Source organism: Aptenodytes patagonicus, chromosome 1, assembly GCF_965638725.1.
Source record: "Aptenodytes patagonicus chromosome 1, bAptPat1.pri.cur, whole genome shotgun sequence".
In the NCBI taxonomy this organism is placed as follows: Eukaryota; Metazoa; Chordata; class Aves; order Sphenisciformes; family Spheniscidae; genus Aptenodytes; species Aptenodytes patagonicus.
Window position 1 is genome coordinate 43,817,537 of NC_134949.1, and position 14,614 is coordinate 43,832,150.

Sequence of the window (14,614 nt, forward strand, 5' to 3'; positions counted from 1 at the left end):
TGGCATGAGCCCTTTTGCTTCACGGGAATCTCCAGAATGGTGCAGAAAACTCTGCAAACAGTACATGGGATCCATGGGTATATTGATCAGCAAGGTGCTTGATTGAACACGTCTAGCTTGAAACACAGGAGTAGTTGTAGTAATTTCAATCTGAATGTGAACGTTTGCCTCCTGCAAGGTATGTTACATGTAAAAATGCCCACAGGTAGTTTATTTCATGGAGCAAAATTTTGTGAATGGACATGCCCTCGGGTTGTGGCTTGAGAAGATGGAGAGTTTGGCATCAGTGCTGGACCTGTATCCCCACTTCTTGTCTCCACCCTGTCCGGGTGTTGACCCCACTGTCAGTTCCATGGTGCCAACCCAGAGGTTTATGGACTGTTGGATCATTAAACCACTGAAGAGTTTATTTGGAGCGAAAAAACAAACAAGCAAACAGCAGTTCCTGAAGGACTGTTTGGCTGCAGCAGAGGACAGAAGACGTAGCCGGGGCTATGGGAAAACCTCAACCTGGCATTGCTGTCAAAGCTAGCTTGACATTGAGTCACAACTTCAGGGTACATTGGCTAGTATCATGCATCATTTGTCTATCAGGGAAGAAATAAAGGATATATGGAATGTATATGGAATAATTTATTTCCATTTAATGTCAGGAGTTGGGATTTTTCTTAACTGCCTGCAGAGTGTTTGGGCGATAGGACCTGGACTGCAGAAGAGGGTACAGTAGCAATTCAGTTTGTCCATGAGCTCAAAGGCTTCATCCTTTAGTCAAAACTCAAAATTAAGGAGCTTCAGTGAACCATTGTTCAAATATAGTTTGCTTCTGCGGATTCTCCCTTGTATTTGAAATAAATGTCACTGTATATTTTAATCCAATGCTTTTTGTAAACCAATGTTAAACCCATACTTGTAGTTCTGCTGCAAGTCAACCTTTTTCCCATGCCTTCAAACAGATGTTGTGTTGAGATCTTTTTACCTTACCAGAATTTTTTCCTGCAGGACATTTTTTTTTTTCTTTAGTTTTCCAGAATAATTTGTTAAATATAAAATGTTCATTGTTTCTGGCCCTATGTTGAGTATTTCCCAGTTCTCTGTCCTATGCAACTTTTCTTGCAAGCTCTACGTTAATATCTCCTCCTTCCTTTTTTCCCATTTTATCTACTCTGCAAAGGATACAATTTTTTTTTTTCCCTTCCTTCCCAAACATCTCCTACCTGTTTTGTCACTTAGATGGCACACCATGCTTTTCCTCAGAGACATCACCATTGTTGAATTTGTATCTTGTATAAACTCACACACAAACCTGGGAGGAGGAAAGGTGGCAACAGAATGAGAAACACAGCAACTTGAAGATGTGTATCTGTGTGTGTATTTTACATTTTACAAATGTGAAATACCATAGTGCTATATGGTATTTTGCCTCTGCTTGCATTTCTGATTTTGATTTTTGTATGATGTTGAGTTTAAATTCACCAGACTATCTCCTGTTAGATGTATTCAAAGATCAAACAGTTTCTAGATGTCACGAGGATTCCAAAATTAGATTAAAAGCTTGTTCTGGATGAGAATGCTGAAATCTAGAGTTAAATATCAGTGATAATTTTAGTGGTTGCACAATATCATTCTTGATGATAACATTTCCAGAATGCGGAGTAAAATTGACTTAACAAGGTGAGGTATGACATGAAATTTATCATTGATAGAGTCAAAAAGAAATTATTTGCACTTCACATTCAGCATTGTCCACGTAACTATAATAATGATGTTTCTTGCCAACCTTCTTTCAAGCAACAGATACAGGACGCAGCCAGAAGCAGAACGCTAGCCTTGAACAAATCAGTGATTTTTGTCACACATTTTCTTTTGAAATTCTCTTAATCTCCAAAAGAAAAATGAACTAAAATTCCTTGATACATGAATATGCTAGAAAACATGCATTTTTGTTTCTTCATATATGACTTCTGGAGGTTTCTTTGAGGCTTATGTTTTCCTTTTGTAACACATAATATATTAACTTTGTTTTTCCTTCTGGTTTTTTTTTTTTATCGCGTGAAGTAAACATTATTCCAGGATGTTCCAGGTGAAGTTCTGCGGGTTTCACTATTCAAGTTACCAGACTAGCTTTTCACAATGGATCCCTGAAGGCAGTTAAAATCTGTAATTGTATAAATGACGCATGTGCTTAGAGTGTTCAGATTTTTATCCCAAGAAGAATATTTTTTTCATCCCATATGAAGAATAATCTTCCCCTTCAGGAAACCATTACAGTTCAGGAAAGATGCTTTATTAAGTGCCTGACTTAAAGAGTACTTTGAAATAGCCTGGATGTTAGGTGCATACTGAAGAGCTGTTGTAACAGTCATCCCAATTCTTTCCAAACACGGATTTACTGTGGCTTTATTTCCTACCAAGTAATGTAAAATGTCAAGGAGGAAAAAGGGGCTGTGTAACGTATCAAATGCTCTGGGGCTGCATCGTGCCTTGATTGCAGAGGATAAAAATCCCAACACTGTAAATCTGAGTTTCATTAATAGATTTGGGCCCTTTATACAGGGATACTTCACCAGGACTCTTTTCGGTGGGTTTTTCACATACCGCATGTTATTTATAGGCGTAGGTGTGTTTTATTACTGAAAGGATGAGGTTTTATTTTTTAAAAGATTAAAGGGACAGACCTATTTACAATCATATGTGTGTATTCTCAGCTGTGTATACTTGTGTGCACTTTATTCAACCTTATACGCTCGTGTGCGCTTAAATTTATGCTGGTTTTGTTGTTTTCTTCCAGGGGAAGACCCTGAAACAAGAAGAATGAGAACTGTAAAGAATATAGCAGACCTGAGACAGAATTTGGAAGAAACTATGTCCAGCCTTAGAGGGACCCAAATAAGCCACAGGTATATTGGTTTTGTATAGATTGCTAAAAATTTGGACCGTAGGAGGGTATTACTAGTTGCTGAATGAATTAGAGACTTGCAAGGGAAAATTAACTATGACACTAACCATACTGTTTGCTAGACTGCCTCAACAACTTAAATGTGACTTTAATATACTTACTGTCAAAGTGTCTTATACAATCATTCACAAAGATGGTTATTGTTTCATATACATCTACTTAGAATCCTATAAAAATTATTTTAGGTTATTTTATAAGTAGAGGTTATTGTTTAAACAAACATGTGTGCACATGGAGAAACACACACACACAGAGAACATTTTAAAAAAAAATATATATTCTTCCAGCCTTTGCTTTCCCTTGTTTCTCAGGAACAGAGAAAGCACAGTTCACTGACTTCTCCATTTTGTTTGGTAGCACACTGGAGACAACTTTTGACAGCACTGTGACAACTGAGGTGAATGGGAGAAGCATACCAAGCTTGACAAGCCGGTCCACCCCAGTGACTTGGAGGCTAGGGCAGGCCAGTCCTCGGCTGCAGGCAGGAGATGCCCCATCCTTGGGCGCTGGTTATCCTCGCAGCGGCACGAGTCGCTTCATACACACAGACCCTTCTCGATTCATGTACACCACCCCGCTTCGTCGAGCAGCTGTTTCTCGCCTTGGAAATATCTCACAGATTGACATGACTGAGAAAGGAAGTGGTGATTTGGACATGTCCTCTGAAGTTGACGTTGGTGGCTACATGAGCGATGGGGACATTCTTGGGAAAAGCCTCAGAACTGATGACATCAATAGTGGGTAAGTAGCACTTTTTCCCTGTTTGAGCTAATGCATGATTGGCAGGTTTAATAGGATTTTTCTAACAAATTCTGGCACACAAGTGGAAGTGGCGTTATGGTTGCTACATAAAAATATACGTATAAAAAAAACCCCAAAACCACAAAAAAACCCTAAGCTGCCCGTGATGTTCTCACCTGCCTTCAAATTCATTTCTTCTCCTTTAACATCAACATGACTTTGCTATGAACTTTGATAAGAGCACAGGTACTTCTTATTACTTACGGGAATTTCTTAGTTATCTGGTAAACCATCATTTTGCACTGCTTGCTCTGGGATGGCTCTTCTTTTGTTTTTTTTATGTTTTATTTGAGATGGTAGATATGGTATTGGATGCAGCTGATGAAAAGCAGTTGCTGACAGCACTGACTTTCTCTGTTTCCACTTCAGATATTGTCTAGTATAGTCTGTGTGATAGGCCTTTATTGCAATTTTTCAGCTGTGCATATCACCTGAGCTGTAGGAATACCTTTTCATAAAAGAATAGATCAGTCACTCTCCTAGCATACCCAAGAAGAAAAATTACAATTATTTTAATTTTGTTTGCTTAATCAATTGATTGACTTTGGGGTACTGCACTCTCTGTGTTTCAAATTACTATTTAGCAATTCTTATATCAATCTTGGAACATAAGTCACTTCACTCCTATGTATGTTAGAATTCCTAAAGCATCATTCAAAAAAAAAAAGCCATGTTACTGTTTTACTCATACTTAAATTACTGTTCAGTGCTGTCGTTGGCATCTCAAGGCTGCTTGGTGGCTGAGGTAACATTGATTTGAACGGAAGTTCCACAGAGTACATGGCCGTGTCACACTACACTACTTTGCTCTGTATAAATTTAGGACTCTCGCTGTCAATCTAATCTTTTAGTTTGAAGTATAGCTATGAGTAGAGAATGGTGGCCAATGACATTGGGTATGATACGTTCCTAAGGGCAAATGTAAGTCTGTGATCAAAGCTCTCTCTAGAGTAGTGTCTCACCTCAAGCACCATCTAAAGATAGATCTCTAGAAAAAGCATAACTATAAAAGAAGCACATTCCTGTATCTCCCTGGCACACTGTCTCAGTGATCTGTGAATGGAGTACTGCTGGCAAGGTTGTCCACAGCAGAGCATTAGTGGCTGTCAAGTAGGATGCCATATTCATGTGTGCTAAAACAGAGAAAAGACATGTGGAAAATGTAATACTTTACTGTCTGAAGACCTTTTATCATAAAGGAAATATAAATGCTGCCTTTGATGGATGAATGAGTTTATTTTTAAAAAAAAAGATAGGGGAATGCTTTGCAGTGCCTGATGGGTTGTATTAATTAGCTTATCACATTAGAGAATTAATATAGTCATCTTGTGTGACTTTTCTTTGCATCTGTAATAAGGATGACTCAATAGACAGTAAGTTGCAATATGCTCAGTTAACATTTTTAGGTGTGGTAAATGTTAAAAACAAGTTAATAAGCTCTGAAATTTCAGGATTCACTGAGGCATGTAAAGTCTTATCTCCTTTATGCCTCTTCCATTTTCAGTTTAATTACTTTAAACACTTGGGGACAGGAGTGCAGCGGTAATTAGAAATTAGTGCGAGGAAGACCTGTTGCACTTGTTAAGTCTCTCCATTCGGGCCTTACTTACACAGGAAAGAATCCATGTAGACTGGATTGCATTCAAACCACAGCTAAATTTAATATGCGATTCCAGAGCCTTGGAACCTGCTGCATAATTCACCCGTAGCTAAATAATCTGTCAAAAAGTCTAAATTTTGTCTTTAATAAAAGGATAAATCTAGTGTGTAAGTGTGACTGTTAATTTACCTTTGAAAACAAATGTGAAGTTACCTTCTGCAGACTCCAGATACCAGGGTTTCAGAAATCCCTTGCTGAACTGCAGGCCAAATCTTACCAGCGCGTAAAATGCCTCAGAGTTTAGTTAAAAATAAGCCCACCAACCCTTTGTGTTTTAATGCACTTGAGGTTGCCCTCATCCAGATTGCCATCCAGGACACGATGCCATCTCAAACTGTAGCTGTCTCACAGGGCTACCCTACCGCAGCTTTGCTCTCAAAATCTGCACCAGCTCACGCACCCCGAACCATGTGGGTGGAGGCTGGTGCTCCCGGGCTGCTGTATTAGCTCCACAGTCTCTGGGATAGTTGATTTCAATTAAATCAGCTCCCAGAAGGAACTGCAGGGAGAGGGCCAACAGAACATCTGGAGCACTGGTGGTGTGTGTGTGCCTTGGCTTGTGCCTGGGAATCTGTGCAGAGTTATTAAATGTTTGTGTACTTGGACACATGCTTCGACTGAAAGATGGATTTGAGTGGCACCACTTCATGGCTCAAGGAGAACATGTGTTAAAGATTATTTGAATTGGGCGTGAACTCCAGTAGATCATTTTAGCCACCATCCTAGCATTGGGACTACACTTATTTCAGTAAGCCTGTAAATTTACTTTGAGCAGGTTCACTGAGGTATACCAAATTTTTTTTCTGTGTATGTATACTTCTATGTTAAGTGCCATACATGTGCATGGTCCTTCACAAATAAATTTGTGCAAACTCTGTACTAGGTTGCTACACTAAAGTTACCAAAAACTACAAGAGGGAAATGTAAAAAACAAGAGCATAAGAGGGAAGACAGTTTAATGAAAGGTCCTTTGAGAAAATGATGGACAGGCCTTGAGAGTAGGACAGGCTTGTGATACTGCTCAGTTATAAGCACCAAGACCTCTCGTAGAGATATTAAACTGTAGGTAGGCATTCCAGAAATTATTGCTGCTGCTTGAAATTCAAAAACTTTTAATGGTTCTCCAGTGAGTAAGCAGCACTATACTCACTGTTTGATTCATTAATCATTCATTATAATGTGAAGTGGTAGGAATCAAGCTAAAGGAACACAGATAGAAACAGATTCTTAAATGTCAGTGTAAGGGCTTCAGTGGATATCTCATGTCTGAACGATTGCATCTCAGCAGGGACTATGGGTTTGGGTTCTCAATTTCTGTTCCCATTTAGATGAATGCTACTGATTTTTTTTCCTTTTTTTTCCAACTGGAGTTATGCTCCTTGCGTCTTGTGCTATTATTTGACAAAACCGCAATACTTAAAATGTACTTAAAATTTTTGATGATACTTGAGGGTTTCAATCTAAATATATTTTAATAAAACAGGTTGGCCTGTAAGCCATCACAGAAAAAGACAATGATCCTAGGAAATAGGCATATATCTGATCTCCCTACGCTGGGCACATAAAGTGAGAATATTTAGTGTAAGTCTACCATCTAATAGGACAGCTCGTACCTTAAACATTTGAATTCCACAGTCCATTAACTTTAGAGTGAAACATCATTGCCAGATGGCTGCATTTTGCACTGATTGACCACACATTTATTTTCAGGTACATGACAGATGGAGGACTCAACCTATATACAAGAAGTCTGAACCGAATACCAGACCTAGCTGCCTCTCGAGACGTCATTCAAAGAGGGGTTCATGACGTGACTGTGGATGCAGACAGGTAACAGTGCTTTGCTAAGTAAAAAGCTATCTGAGCTTTACAGATATTTTTCATCCTTCGTACCTGCTAATATATCACCATTTTGTTCACAAGGAATAGCAAGAGAAAGCAAGCTTCTGAGACTGCTAGGTTTCTGAGCACACAATACGCCAAATACCACAACGAGTGGGGAAAAAGCAAATTTCTCACATGGGAAGGGGACTTAGGAGGAATTTATAGTTGAAGATGTAAGAGAAAATGTTAAGAAGCCCAGACTTTACTTGCAGTCTTGAATCTCTGAAATGGGACATGATTTTTACAGGTTGCCTTGTCAATTGATGGGCATAGGGAGAATACATACGGTCTCTAGGCAGCAGGGAGCTTGCATGTGCCTGATGATGTGGGTCAGAACATGCATTTGGAGTTGGCTGGAACCAGAACCCTGGTCTCCTCCACCCGTTTTGCCCTCTGCGGGTGTCAGAAGAAGGCAGTACCCGTGAGCAGTGGGAAGCGAGAAGTGGGGTTATATCCCATTGTCTATGCAGCGTGAAAAAAGAAACAACACTATCCTGCCCTTATGCGTGTATGTATGTGTGTGAGCATAAAAACATGCTCCCACTAGTACTTCTGCAGATTAGGCAAGTGCTTTCTGTTTCTTTTCCTTGAGCTTAAAGTAGATTCATATTAGTGGCTTGTATCCATGTCTGAGAAATAAAAATTCATAACCCAACTTTTGCAGAACTTTGAGCTGTCAGCTCTGAGGTTTTGGTCAGACCATCATAGAGATAAGGAGCAGCTGTGAAATTTGGCAGTCTTCAGTTTTAGGGGGTTGATTTGAGTCCCATCTTTTTAAAATCAAGTTTCCTTTAAGGAAAAAATGTATTTAATCAGGAATGGAGAAAAGGTTCACGAAGTGGCTCTGGTTTTACAAACACAGCAAATTAGTTGAAGAAGTTCTAGGATATTAACCTAGGTATGATATAATTTTTACTTTTCACAGTTTTCTGGTGAAAATATGCCTGTGACACAAGTCAGGGATAGTCTGCATTAGTCAAACAGTGCATGCAATGCATCAGGATAAAGAAAATAATTTTCATCTAGAGAACCAGTTACTTAAAAAAGAAGGTCGCTTTAGCTGACATATTAGCATTTGTTGACCTTGCAGAAAAAGTCTATTTTAGATAACACTTCAAATGAACATGGCTCGGCTCTTTGGAACGCAAGTATTGATGTGATGCAAAGACCAGAGAAAGTGTACAGTAGGCGTTCAAGAAAATAATTTGGGTAGAACTCAGGCAGTAACAGAAGGAGAAAATGAGAAATGAGATGTGGGCAGGAGGGACTTTTGTGGAGCTCTGTATGTGAGAACAAGAACCTTAAGCTCAAAGTGGGAGAGAGGGTGGAAAATTTAGAGGCTGGGAGTCATGTAATTGAAGACAGAGAATGTCGCTAGCGCCCACGTTTTTGTATGTCTCTACATCTTTTTTTCACCTGGGCGTGAAGTTATTAGAGCTCTTCCCACCATGCAATATTCACACCCAGGTCTCCAACCACGCACATTTTCCCTGAAAAAAAGAGGTCTAAATTAAGGGATTTTTAAATTTTTCTTAGTATTCCTCAAACTCTAGATGCCACTCAAACACTTTGTGTTTGTTTTGCTTTGAAGTGTTATTTAGTAATGTATGTGTTAATTTGTTCTATATAGTGTGCAGGTACATACATGTTTTGCATGGGAAACCACAGGCAGGCTATCATCAGTTCTCAATTAATGAGATTGTCCAGCATTTCCCAGTACGTAAATCTGTTCTGGTTTGTTTATACAGCTTTGTCAGAATGGCTAAAAATGTTGTGCTAAAAACTACTCTGCTGTTTCTGAGTCTTTCATCTCTGAGTCTATCGCTTGCCAGGTTGTGGAGCAGGGACTTCCAATTTGTCAGGAGATTATTTTGGGTCTTGAGTGAAAAGTTGACCAATTTTATGTAAGATACAAGGCTTTTTAAAAAAATGAAAGTCATGTGTATTCAGGAAAGATTTATTTGATCTCAACAACTAAAATCTCAATATATTCCATCTTCACTGTGCATTTGCAAACTGCTCTTGACATTAGCAAACTGCATGAGCAATCCCCCAAAGTCATTTTTGAGCTTAAAGCCTACAGATGTGAAGTAGGATTTATCCTGTAATGACTGCTTTTCCTTACACAAAGAATAAAACCTGGACTCCCGTGCTCTTCTGGACCCTCTAAACGGGGTGTCATGGAACAGACTATATGCTATCATGTAATTAAAAAGTTTTTCATAGTGCACAGGCATGAGGGATTTAAATTACGGATGTTCAGACAATTCTGGCATTTTCTGACCTTTCAATGCTTGATTTTTACAACCTTAATCATGCTTTATTGATATGGATTTTTTTTGTGTGTAAATGTATGCTATTCCTTGAAGTAGCAAAAAGGTGTACAGGAAGTGGAAAAAATTAAATATTTTTGTGAGTTCTGATGATAACAAAACACATGCTTGCCAAAATAGGTCACAAAAAAACTGTATTAGGTCAAACACACACACACAAAATTGTTTATGCTGATCTTCAACAATGTGTGTCACATTTATGGTATGAAATCAGATGGAAAAAGCAATACAGAGATTGCTGAGACTCTCGCTTTGTTTGGCAGGATAGCTTTTGGTCCTTCACAACAGCGTGGGTACCTGAGATTTCATCTTATCTCACGTAGCGTTTTAGATCTTATTTTTTCTACTCTGAACAAAAAATAATAGGGTTTGTGTCAAGGCTTCAAGGTATGCCTTGCCACTGGTATGAACTTCCATGAAAGAGGATTATTCACCTCTCTGTCATCCCTGTAGATATGTGAAGGACATATGCATTTTCTCTATGGTATCATTAGTATAAGCCTTTTTCATAATTGACATGATTTGCCCTGGCCTTTCTGTTGTAAAGGACTCTGCTGCATCTCTGTGCAGGCAGAAAATAAATGATATGCTGCAAATATCTGATTTACATTAGCAGCCAGGAAAGAAGTTTCAGTATTCTGTCCATCACTAAAGCCAGCAACTTTTGCTGACAGCAACCCCATGTTCTTCATGAAAACTGAACTTGGGTTTTCTCTGACAACAATACAGCTTCTGCTTGTATTTTAAAACTTTTTCATCTTGTCAGCTGGCAGTACATTATTTTTCAGATAGGTGGGCTGATGATATCTCTAAGGGTAATGCCATTTCTGGGAAATGTATACTTTCAGACTGATTCTCATTTCATGGATAAATCAGGAATAATTAATTGAAATTAAGAGCATGGAACTGGTGTAAAAAGACAATCAGGTCCCCAGTTTGATTCCACTCTAAATTGGTTTCAGATAGCACCTGCATCTCCACTTCTTGCCAAAAAGCAAAGGGTTGAAGGATCTCCATGTGGAAACCTAGCCTGAGAGGGCTCATCCAAATAATAATATTAAATTGCTCTTTGAACAACTTCATAAAAAGTTAAATTCATGAATGCAACATAAGCCAAGGCTGAAGTGTTGATTGCATACTGCTCTGGAAAGCACATTGGTGTAGCAAGGAACACAGCATATTTGCTTGTTCTAGGGAAAGAATTGTAATGGTTCAATGAAAGGCTGAAGGGACACTGGCAGCATCAGATGTCAACGGTTGTATCATTCTTCTTTTGATTTTTTTTCTAATTTGGATTCTTTTTTGGTCTATAAATGCCTATTCCTTGCAATTTACCTTGCTTCAGATACCATAAGAAATTAATTAGAGAGGAAGATGGATTCTCTGCAGCGGGTGTAACTTGGGATGTGGCTGGGAGAGTTCTCAGTTGTATGATATTACTTTTCATTTATTGTTCTGTCTTCCTCCTCTACACTCTAGCATTTGCCTTCTGGGACTCTTAGAGGGAGTATTTGAGGAACATTCTTGGAGTTCAAAACCCTTTTCAAAGTAAGATGAGCCAAAAGAGATTAGACGTAAGCACATAAAATGAATTATGTTCTTGGGAAGAATAAGGTTTATGGAAAAGTAAGTTGCAATGTTTCCAAACCACCCTGATAAAAACTGTTAGGAAAGTTTAAACAAGCCCTTTTAGAAGGGAATGTAGCTCCACTGAGTTCAACCATTGTCCTTCCACCCCCTATACCTGCTGAATTCAGTGCACTGTGTCAAAAGCCAGAGTTTCCTTCGCTTTCATCAGCCAAGAGTCAACATAAGTTGTGCAACCACTTTCCCCTCACATCCCTTGAATGCACTATTCTTTTTTTTTTCACCTTTTCTTTAGATGAAACCTAAAGCTTTAAAGGTAGCTTATGCTGCTTAGTGTGCTTTTATCATGACCCGCTTCAGCTACTTTGCTGTTGCATTGAATCTGAGCCCCCGTTACACAGAGTTCTTGTGCACAGGGAGTCTTTAAAATGCTTCCACCATCTGTCACATGTGTAGAAGATTTGGCAGTTATCTCAGACTAGCTCAGGCTGGCCTGTTTGTTCTCAGCCAAACCATAATCACCATAATACATTATTAATTATAATTATAATAAAATAATTCCAGATTTTGCCTGTAGTTTATTAACTAACTTCCTGCATGAATGACTATAAATCTTCTTCTGGTGTTTGTCTGAGTAGATGAGCCTTGAGTTGGAAGATTGTACTTTTGGAAAAGGAACTTTTCCAGAGTTCAAAGGAGTATTGAACTGGGAGCCCTGTTTCATAGGGTTGGTAGTACCAGAAAAGGCTGAGACACATCATGAACAGTAACTTAAAATCCTAATAGAATACAATGCCTGCTCTCATGCTGTAAAGTTTTGGCAGCACGCTGAAATTGCTGATGTAATTTGGAATTTAACCCTTTGGGATGTTGTTCAGTGGACAGGCATACTTTCTGTATTGCTTTTCTATCCAAATGCTTCTGCGTAATGTGTATTTCAGCACTGCACTAATACTGTGCTTTCTGCCATGTGTCCCTGCAGTTTGGTGTTGACGTGATCACTGTTCTGCCACGTTGCAACTATTACATGTTCACTTTGCTGCTTTGCAGAGCAGGATTTACTATAGATAGTTAAAGGAATTGTATATAGGACAGCATTAGTGGTATTCATTGTGTGCACACATTCAGCGCTCTACCCTTTCCTCCGTCTCCCAACATTTCAGCTGTGTCCAACTCTGGGTACCGGTGTCTATGGCAATAATACAAACACTCATCCCACAGATATGAAATAACAAAACATAAAATAGATATACCTACTTCTTGCTGTCTAAGACTTTCTTGGGCAAAACTGAGTTTTGCTACAAATCAGCTGGGCTGTGTAGGGAGACTTCCTATACCTTTGCATCTGCCTTCACCACTAAGCATGCCTGTGATTGCTATTCTGTGCACAACCTAAAAAAGTCATTATAGGCCTTAAAGTCAGCATGGTTCATCCAATCATGTGATCTGCAATAATTTTCCTGTCTGTGATTTTACAGTATTAGTAGGTTCTTAGGATACTGAAATAATTATAAATATCTACACCTCACTGTTTTTGCAGTTCTTACTCAAATATCTCCAGAAACTGTAATTAAAGAATCTCTCTTGTGAAGCAATTTAAATTTTAAACTGTTTTTACTATTGTTGCTCTATTCTATACTTTTAATCTTTCATAATTTCTTTTCACAGCTGTTGCTATTAACATTTCCCACCATTTACTTTTATTATTCTCAAATGATCCTGCATTTTCATAATTGCTGGTGTAAATCTTTCCTCATTTTGGCATCTGTTAGGCTATCAAGAAAGTTACTAGTTAGAAGTATCTATTTCAATGTGTATCTTGGTTTTTATTTTTTCTGCAAACTAAGGATGCTATATTTAAGTACCTAAAGCATAAATATATGTGTATCCATGCATGAAGAGCAGAATAATTGCATCAAAAGGAGCACTCCTGTTTTTGTGGCTCATTATGTTGTTAAGTATTCAGGATCCTTTGAGGACAAATACCTTATTTTCAAAGGCATAATGAAAAATAAAATTTTCAGTAATTTGTACAGCATTATTAATTTAGAAAGAACGGAATTTGAATTGAGTATGACTTTGGTTCTGGTCATGATTTCTAAAGTAAGGATTTGGGCAATAAGCAGAGCAACTGGACTTTGATCTAGTTTTGTAAGGTTGCCTCTTTCCTTAGTTGCTTTAAATATCTATAGAAATTGCCCGTAGAACCACAAACCAAAACATGGAAACATTTAACAGCTGTGTGAGTTTTTAGGTTCAGATACTTTATTAATATCAGTGACATAAACAAACTGCATTGTTAGCATGCTGTCATTAGTATGTTAAACTGTCATGATCCTGCAGCATCATGTCTGCAGACACATTTCTTTGCACCCCGCTTACATAAGGAAATGACGTTCAGAAAAGGCAAGAGCAGTGCGTGGCAGAAGTTTACTTTAAAACAAGACCGAGCTGCAAGTGATTGTGTGAAACGAATGACAAATGAAGTTTGCTCTTTTTCATTTTTTGTCAAGTGACAGAAGGAGGGACAGTATCAACTAATTTCAGTTTATATGAAAAAGGAATTCATGGAAATAAGTTTTTAAACTTTTGCAAGGAATGGAAGCAAATTACATTCTCATGCGATGCTAAATGAGCTGAGCATATAGTTTGCTGTAGGGTCATTAAACTGAAGGCTGGCTGATGCATTTAACGTTCTCATAAATGTACTTTTTCAAAGTGGATGGTGTGGAGCTAGGTATTAATGTCATGCAGTCTGTTTGCATTCTTTATTTCTGCTTATCTCAAAGTTTGGTTTAGATACTTTAAAATTATTTGAAGCGAGGCTGGACTTCATCGTATGTTAACAGATTGCTAATACTTTCCTTCAGGAAAAATGGAGATGGTTTACTGTGATTGTAATCTACTTCTGAAGAGAGTACCAATGTATTTAATAACAACTACCTAAAACGCAGTTTATAGTTTCAGCAGCAGCATCATTTTGGTCCACTACTGTACTTCATTGTTATCAACAAAGACTAATGATGTACTGCCTCCTTTGTGTTAGAACAAAACATAGGTAGCAAGATTTAAATCATTACCCAAAATACCCCAGGCTCAAATATAAAATTAAAGAACTTGCATCTCCAATGTGATACATATTTGAGTCCTGAAGTCAAGAAACATATGAAGTTCTTTAAAATGTCTTGATTTGTTTGATGGCTGGAGGAAAAAATGTTGTAATTTCATTCTTCTGCATGGCTATTAAAAACATACTGAAATTTGCAATAAAATTGAGATTACAGTTCTAACATTAACAAACATGGCGTATTTTAGACAGATGCTTCATGAAACTGAATGTAAAAATTGTGATTTTGATAATTTAGTATTGGAGATGTAGTAGCTTGTGATCAC

General features: G+C 38.1%; 1 protein-coding gene across 10 annotated transcripts in view; it reads left to right on the forward strand.

Moving 5' to 3' along the window:
* NAV3 (neuron navigator 3) overlaps positions 1–14,614 on the forward strand; it is a 576,126-nt gene that overhangs the window by 459,886 nt on the left and 101,626 nt on the right. For all 10 annotated transcript variants that reach the window (XM_076333407.1, XM_076333424.1, XM_076333396.1 and 7 more), the window contains 3 exons: positions 2,789–2,897; positions 3,314–3,697; positions 7,128–7,247. In XM_076333407.1, coding sequence (XP_076189522.1) covers positions 2,789–2,897; positions 3,314–3,697; positions 7,128–7,247 — 613 coding nt within the window. The remainder of the gene's footprint in view (positions 1–2,788; positions 2,898–3,313; positions 3,698–7,127; positions 7,248–14,614) is intronic.